At 39.0% G+C, this 8,528-nt stretch overlaps 1 protein-coding gene across 1 annotated transcript; it reads left to right on the forward strand.

Moving 5' to 3' along the window:
- Positions 1-4,237: 4,237 nt before the first annotated feature.
- On the forward strand, positions 4,238-7,360 carry LOC125812027 (uncharacterized; the record flags this gene model as incomplete). The annotated part of the gene is made up of 5 exons (XM_049491533.1): positions 4,238-4,592; positions 4,818-4,926; positions 5,147-5,300; positions 5,365-5,454; positions 7,239-7,360. Coding segments are annotated over 5 exons (830 nt in total), but the record flags the coding sequence as incomplete, so codon positions are not given.
- Positions 7,361-8,528: the final 1,168 nt, after the last annotated feature.

The following is an 8,528-nucleotide window of genomic DNA, read 5'->3' on the forward strand; positions in this document are numbered from 1 at the left end:
TTGTGAAACTCACCTATATAATCATCTAAATCTTTATTTCTTTCAAATGTGAGAAAACATTTCACAAAGCACTGACACTTTATCTTAAAATCATCCTTTAGTCATAAATAGGGCATGCAAAATCTATATCTATATATATCTATCTCTCTCTCTCTCTCTATATATATATATATATATATATATATATTCTATTATATATTACCTTAAAAGCATGAAATCTTAACTTGAATGTTAAATTACTATAATATTCCTAACTTAGGTTGTGGCTTTTCCGATGAGTTGTGACTTTTCTGATAAGTTGTGATTTTTTTATGAGTTGTGACTTTTCCAAAGAATTTTGACTTTTTCAATAAGTTGCGACTTTTCCAAATGGTTGTGACTTCTGGGAAAGGTCATGACTTTTCAGTTAAGACACAAAAAGACACTTGTTCATACTACCTTTTGTTGACTATAATAGAGGGTCTTCCTCTTATTTTTCAACCACAATTTTTTTTAATATTCTACTCTTCTTCAAGCATTTTAAATAATTTCGTGTGATTTGTTGCCGTTGAGTGAGTTTGAAGTTTCACGAAATATGAGGTACCACTATTCTAATGAAATAAAAAACACTTGTTCATACTACCCTTTGTTGACTATAAATAGAGGGGCTTCCTCTCATTTTTTAACCCCATTTTTTTTTTAATCTTGTACTCTTCTTCTTCTTATTGCATTTTAAAAAAAATCATGTGATATATTGTGGTTGAGTGAGTTGAAAGTTTAGCGGAATATGAGGTACCACTATTCTAAAGAAGTAAATCATCCTATATAAGAGGGTATATTCCATAACCTTGAGTACTTGAGGAAAATAATTTTGATGATATAATAATTATTTTTTTGCTTAATCTATGTATATATATATATATATATATATTACTGTGTAATGTTCCAATATATGAAGTTAACATGATGTAGTCTAAATTCTTTGTTTTCGTTAACATTTTCTATTGTGATGTAGATATATGCTTCTGAATATCCTTTCCCAAAATTATTAAACTTCTCAAGAGTTAGAGAATTGTCATGTAATGACCGGGTTCCGTCGTTATAGAAAAGCCGACAGGGGAAAATTTTTGGTCGGAAAACTTTTTCGTAGTATCTTGAAATTTCCCACACTAGTCCAGTTTTGGACGAAATTGGAGTTATAAAGGTGTAGGGAAATCTGGTAACAATTGGGTGAATCATTTATGATTTTGATTGCATGAGTAGTTAGATAACTCGTTAAAGGACTCGTACGATTTTACGAAATTGAATTCAGGCGAGTAGAACTTCCGAAATCGATCTTAGCGCAAAGGGTATTTTCTGAGCGCCGTGGGTTAGAGGTGTGTTGTGAAATGAGGGTCTTGGAATTTTCAAAATAGCTCACTGGTTCGTGCAAGCCGCCTTGGTGGGGGTTTTTTCGCCGCTCTGGCAGGGCTACTATAGCGGTGTGAGGGCCGCTGTGGCGGGCTGGACGCGAATTAAGGTCATTAATAATGTAACATCTCGCAACTAGAAATAATTAGAAAGAAGTTTAAAATCCTGGAAATAGTTATTTTTCGGAAGTATAAGGAAATCTGGAAAAAATTGTAAGCTAAAGTTGAGTTTTTGGTCAACTTTAGACAGCCATAACTACTAGCTCAGGATGAGTTAGGTGTAGTTCCAGATATGGTTGGGAATCTCTTGGAATTATCTTTTCAACGCCGCCAAGTTTGTGCCATTCCGTGTTCGTATGAGCAAGTTATGTCCTTTGGAAGTTGGGCAATTGGAATACGGAATTGTTTAATTCGGATTTTAGAAGGGTGATTCAGTCTTTTCCATACCTAATTACTCTAATTTGTTTTTAGGAGATTAATTGGGGTAAAAACCAGACTTTATTCAGTTTAGAAAATTAGAATACGCTTAGGGTTTGGAGAAAAGAGAAAAGAAGAAAGAAAGGGAGAAAAGCCAAGATTTCGCCAAGAATGTCAAGTGTTTGGAGTGGAATTCGTCGGGGGTGATCTCTATTAAGGTATGTGAGATCTTTTCATGTTGGGTTAGTTCACCCACACACAACGTGTTCAATTCAGCAAAGATTGGAGTTGTTTGAATGTTAAGGAAGTGAAGTTCTTGAAGAACATTGTTGAATTCTTGTTGGTTAATTGTTGAATGCCTAGTATTGATTTGATTCGTGTTTCCGGGTTATTTTTTGATTTAAATCTATTGGGTATTGAGGGTATAAATGATTCTAAGTGTTTGAGAAAAGAACCATTGAGGTTAAGAAGATTTAGAGTTGAAAATCGGAGAAGAAAAATCGTCAAAACCTGGGGAAGGGGGTGGGGTGCCGCGCCAGTCAGCGCACCCCAAAAGGGATTCTAAAGTCCACCCATTGGGGCGACGCGCCACCCAGCGTGCCCCAGCATTCTCTTTGACGTTTAAGGGCTGGAGCCTCGCGCCTCTCAGAAAGCCAGGGACGCCAGTTCTCCCCACCTTCTCGTACTTGTTCCTAAGTGATGTACCTATGTTTCCTAGTCAATTCCAACACTCTAAGTACATCTAAACATCATGAAATCATTCATAAACATGAGATCATGAACCTTGAATCCATAATTCAATTCAACGAAAGTTAAGTTCAAAGTCAAAGAAGTTAAGAGTCAAGTTTAGAAGTTAATGAAGCAAGTCAAGGCAAAGCAAAGTTTCTTAAAGTTTTCAAGGGTCTTTAACAATGTTTTAACGTCATTTTAAGACTTAAGTTTTGAAGTTAAGCAAGAGTAAAGCTATGGTTTGAAGTTCTTTTCTTCAAAGAGTAATATGGGGACTATGTATTCCCAAGAAGTTTAAAAGAAATGTTTCCACATTTAAACAAGATTGGAAAGTGAGATTTCCAAAGAGCCTTCTGGCTAGTTTTCAGAAAAGATTAATCGCTTTCTAAATGAAGCAAGAACGGAAACTTTGATTTCCAAGATACCCTTTGAGCTAAGATCTTTTGAGCACTTATCTCAAATCACATAGGAAATATATTTTAAAAACATAAGAGCCAGTACATATTTGGGAGCAGTATTGAGCACCGAATAAGGGAGCATTCAAAGAACCCATAGCCCCATAGAACCATGTAGCCATCATGGGTAAAAGAGGTTCATACTTTTTAGATGAATCCTTTTCAAATTAGACTAGTGGATCCATTAGGCAGTTCAGGTTCTATACCTTTGGCCGGGTATAGGATACGCTGGCAGCATGAGTTAGATCACTGTATTATCACTATAGCTCTTATGTGATGATTGTCGGTTAGAGAAACTCCCACAACAATTATTGTATTTTTGTATACATCATTTATTGTATTTTTACATACATTTCAGAGTTATGTTGTATCCTTGTATATACACAGAGTTGACATCATGTTTTTAAACATATTTTGTTTATATTGCACTTGTTTTAAACTGCTTTATATTAAAATGAGTTTAGTTTAGTATTCATGAGTTGATAAGAGCCAAGGTAAGTGTTTCTTTCAGATTCCCCTTTCAAGCCTATGTTGTTTTAGCATTCCAACTCACATACTCGTACATTCAATGTACTGATGCCAGTTGGCCTGCATCATGTTATGATGTAGACACAGATAACTAGGATCGGCATTCTAGCGCATCGTTGATCCAGTGAGTAGTTCAGAGTCTGTTGGTGAGCCTACTAGAATTCCGGAGGATCCTTTTCATTGTTTCCTAGTTTAGTTCATTAGGATTTTGTGGGGGTTTCTCCCAACATCCATCTCAGTTATTATTAGAGGCTTCATAGATAGTCAGATGTTAGTTCTTTAGTCTTTTCATTGTCATTATTCCATGTTGAGACTTGAGTTTGCTTTAATGGCCAGTTGAATGTTCCTTTATAACATTCCAGTTTATTATATGAACTTATCTTTGTTGAGTTTAAGTCTTCCGCTGAGTTAAGTAATCCAGGCCAAGGGTTCTCTTAGGGCCAGCAATGGTCTTCGAGTGCCAGTCACGTCTAAGTGTAGGCTCGGGGAGTGACAAACCTGGTCTTAGAGCACAGAGTTCAAGAGTCCATGAAGTCGTATCTATAGAGTCCTATTTATCTATGTGAAGCGCGCCACATCTATAATTAGGAGGTTGCAACATTTAGGAACTATCTCACTTCTTTCACACTCTTTTCGTGCGTTAGAGTTTATCTCTAAACAATTTCCCTCTAATTCGTGCTTGCACGTGTTTTCAGATAATCATGCCTCCATGAAGAGCAGTCAGAGGTCGTCCAGCTAGGAGAAATATTGAAGAGCAAGAGTTACCTAATGCACCTGAAGTGCAACCGCAAGGAGAGGTCTCTAATGCTGAGTTTAGAGAGGCTATAAGGATGCTTAGCCAAGTTGTGACCAATCAAGTTGGGCAGCAGAGAGGAGCTCGGCAAGAAAAGGCTGACACTTCAAGGATTCATGAGTTCTTGAGGATGAATCCCCCAAGTTTCACTATTTCGAGCTCTGCAGAGGACCTAGAGAATTTCATTGAGGAACTGAAAAAGGTGCTCGATGTTATGCATGTTGTTGATACTGCAAGAGTTGAGCTAGCTGCATATCAGATGAAGAATGTTGCTAGGACCTGGTTTGATCAGTGGAAAGGGGGTAGAGCTGAGAATGCACCACCTGTGAGTTGGGCATGTTTTGAGAAGGCCTTATTGGGGCGATTCTTTCCCCGAGAACTGAAAGAGGCTAAGGTACATGAGTTTCTCACACTAAAGTAGGATTCTTTGAGTGTGCATGAGTATGGGTTGAAGTTCACCCAACTGTCTCGCTATGCTCCTGAAATAATTGCGGACATGTAGAGTAGGATGAGTTTGTTTGTTGCTGGTTTGGGTCGCCTGTCAAGCAATGAGGGCCGGGCAACAATGCTTATTATGGACATGGATATCTCAAGATTGATGGTCTATGTGCAGCAGGTAGAGGAAGAGAAGCTAAGGGATAGAGAGGAGTTCAAGAACAAGAGAGCTAAGAAAGGGAATGAGTTCGAGCAACAGAAGAGTAATGCGAACCTGTCGTCTTTCCAACAGAAACAGAAGGTACCTGCTCCATCATCTGCTAGTGCACCTACACCTAAGAACAAGAGTGGGTACTATGGACTATGGTCAAAATTCGAGAGTTAAACCTACCTATTCATAGGGTAGTGTGGCGCAAGGGGGTAGTAAGCCTCCTGCTTGCGCCAAGTGTGGTATAAACCATTCAGGTATTCGTCGTGAAGGATCCACTGGTTGTTTCAAATGTGGTCAGAGTGGACATTTCATGCGAGAGTGTCCAAAGAACAAGCAGGGACATGGTAATGGGGGGCAATAGAGCCTAGTCTTCTTCAGTTGCTCCACCAGACAGAGTTGCACCTACAGGGGCTACTTCCGGTACTAGCGGAGGAACAAACCGCTTGTATGCTATCAACAGTCGCCAAAAGCAAGAAGATTCACCAGATGTTGTCACTGGTATGATTCAAGTCTTTGACTTTACTGTTTATGCTTTGCTAGACCCAGGAGCGAGTTTATCTTTCGTAACTCCTTATCTTGCTATGAATTTTGATGTTATTCCTAAGCAACTTAGTGAACCATTCAACGTTTATACACCTGTTGGTAAGTCTATTCTAGCAGAGAGAGTCTATCGTGATTGTCTTGTTTTTGTCAATCACAAGAGTACCATGGCTAATTTAATTGAGTTAGACATGGTAGATTTTGATGTCATTCTTGGTATGGACTGGCTTCATGCCTGTTATGCCTCAGTTGATTGTAGAACTCGAGTAGTCAAGTTTCAGTTTCCAAATGAGACAGTCTTAGAGTGGAAAAGCAGTTCAACAGTGCTTAAGGGTCATTTCATTTTGTACCTTAAGGCAATAAAGTTAGTTTCTAAGGGGTGTGTCTATCACTTAGTTCGAGTTAATGACTCAAGTGTTAAGGTACCTCCTATTCAGTCAGTTCCAGTAGTAAAAGAGTTTCCAGAAGTCTTTCCAGATGATCTTCCCGGAGTTCCTCTTGAGAGAGAGGTAGACTTTGGTATAGATCTTCTTCCAGATACTCGTCTGATATCTATTCCACCATATAGAATGGCACCAGCAGAGTTGAAAGAGTTTAAAGAGCAGTTGAAAGATTTGCTAGATAAGGGTTTCATTCATCCAAGTGTCTCACCTTGGGGTGCTCCGGTCTTGTTTGTGAGGAAGAAGGATTGTTCCCTTAGGATGTGTATAGATTACCGCCAGTTGAACAAGGTTACCATCAAGAATAAGTATCCTCTTTCGAGGATTGATGATCTTTTCGATCAGCTTCAGGGTGCTTCCTGTTTCTTAAAAATTGACCTCAGATCAGGTTACCATCAGTTAAAAATAAGGGAATGTGACATTCCAAAGATAGCATTCAGGACCCGTTATGGTCATTATGAGTTTTTGGTCATGTCGTTCGGTTTAACTAATGCACTAGCAGCGTTCATGGACCTTATGAATAGAGTCTTCAAACCTTATTTAGATATGTTTGTTATCGTCTTCATTGATGACATACTAATCTATTCAAGGAATGAAGAGGATCATGCTAGCCATCTCAGAATAGTTCTTCAGACTTTGAAAGATAAGGAGTTGTACGCCAAGTTCCCTACGTGTGAGTTTTGGCTTGAGTCTGTGGCATTCTTGGGCCACATAGTTTCTGGTGATGGAATTAAAGTTGATACTCAGAAAATTGAGGCAGTGCAGATTTTTCCTAGACCCACATCTCGAACTGATATTAGGAGTTTCTTGGGTTTAGCTGGCTATTATAGAAGGTTTGTAGAGGGGTTCTCGTCTATCTCATCCCCTTTGATGAAATTGACTCAGAAGACAGTTAAGTTTCAATGGTCTGAAGCTTGTGAGAAAAGCTTTCAGGAATTGAAGAAGAGGTTGACTACTGCCCAGTGTTTACCTTACCAGAAGGTACTCACGGTTTTGTGGTGTATTGTGATGCATCTAGAGTTGGCTTGGGTTGTGTCCTAATGCAGAATGGCAAGGTGATAGCTTATGCCTCCAGACAGTTGAAGGTTCATGAGAAGAACTATCCAACCAATGACTTAGAGTTGGCTGCGGTAGTCTTCGCTTTGAAGATTTGGCGTCACTACTTGTATGGTGTTCATGTTGATGTATTCACCGATCACAAGAGCTTACAATATGTGTTCACTCAGAAATAATTCAATCTCACACAAATGAGGTGGTTAGACTTACTCAAGGATTATGACATGAGTATTCTTTATCACCCAGGTACGGCTAATGTTGTTTATGATGCCTTGAACAGCTTGTCTATGGGTAGTACTTCCCATGTCGATGAAGAAAAGAGAGAGTTAGAGAAAGTTGTGCATAGACTTGCACGCTTAGAAGTCTGACTGATGGATTCCACAGAAGAAGGAATAGTGGTGAAGAATGGGGCTGAATCATCAGTAGTGTCAGAAGTGAAAGAAAAGCAAGACCAAGATCCCATTTTGCTAGACTTAAAGACAAATGTTCATAAGCAAAGAGTATTAGCTTTTAAACAAGGGGGGGGGATGGTGTATTGAGATATCAAGGTAGATTCTGTTTACCTATGGTAGATGGACTACAAGAGAGGATCATGGAGGAAACTCATAGCTCCAGATATTCCATTCATCCGGGTTCCACAAAGATGTATGCGATTTGAGAGAAGTGTATTGGTGGAATGGTATGAAGAAGGGCATTGCAGAGTTTGTTGCTACGTGTCCAAATTGCCAACAAGTGAAAGTTGAGCACCAAAGGCCCGATGGTTTGGTGCACAATATAGAACTTCCAGAATGGAAATGGGAGATGATAAATATGGACTTCATCACAGGTTTACCAAGGTCTCGTAGACAACACGATTCTATTTGGGTGATTGTCGACAAAATGAAAAAATCAGCCCATTTTCTACCAGTATAGACCACCCATTCAGCAGAAGATTATGCCACGTTATATATTCAAGAATTGGTAAGACTTCATGGGGTCCCAGTCTCCATTATTTCAGATAGATGTGCACAATTTAATGCACAGTTCTAGCAATCTTTTTAGAAAGGTTTGGGTTTGAAAGTGAACTTAAGTACTGTCTTTCATCCTCAAACTAATGGGCAAGCAGAGCGCACTATTTAGACTTTAGAAGATATGATGAGGGCTTGTGTGATTGATTTCAAAGGGAATTGGGATGATCACCTACCTTTCATTGAGTTTTCTTACAACAACAGTTATCACTCTAGCATCCAAATGGCTTCTTATGAAGCTCTCTATGGGAGAAGATGCAGATCTCCTATTGGATGGTTTGAGGTTGGTGAAGCAGGCTTGATAGGACCAGATTTAGTTCACCAAGCTATGGAGAAGGTGAAAGTGATTCAAGGAAGGTTGAAAACGGCACAGAGTCATCAAAAATCCTACACTGATATTAAGAGAAATGTGTTAGAGTTCGAAGTAGATGATTGGGTATATTTGAAAGTTTCACCCATGAAGGGTATTGTGAGGTTTGGTAAGAAGGGGAAACTTAGTCCCCGATATATTGGACCTTATCGAATATCC

Source organism: Solanum verrucosum, unplaced genomic scaffold (assembly GCF_900185275.1).
Source record: "Solanum verrucosum unplaced genomic scaffold, falcon-dt-bn FXZP01000592.1, whole genome shotgun sequence".
NCBI lineage: Eukaryota > Viridiplantae > Streptophyta > Magnoliopsida > Solanales > Solanaceae > Solanum > Solanum verrucosum.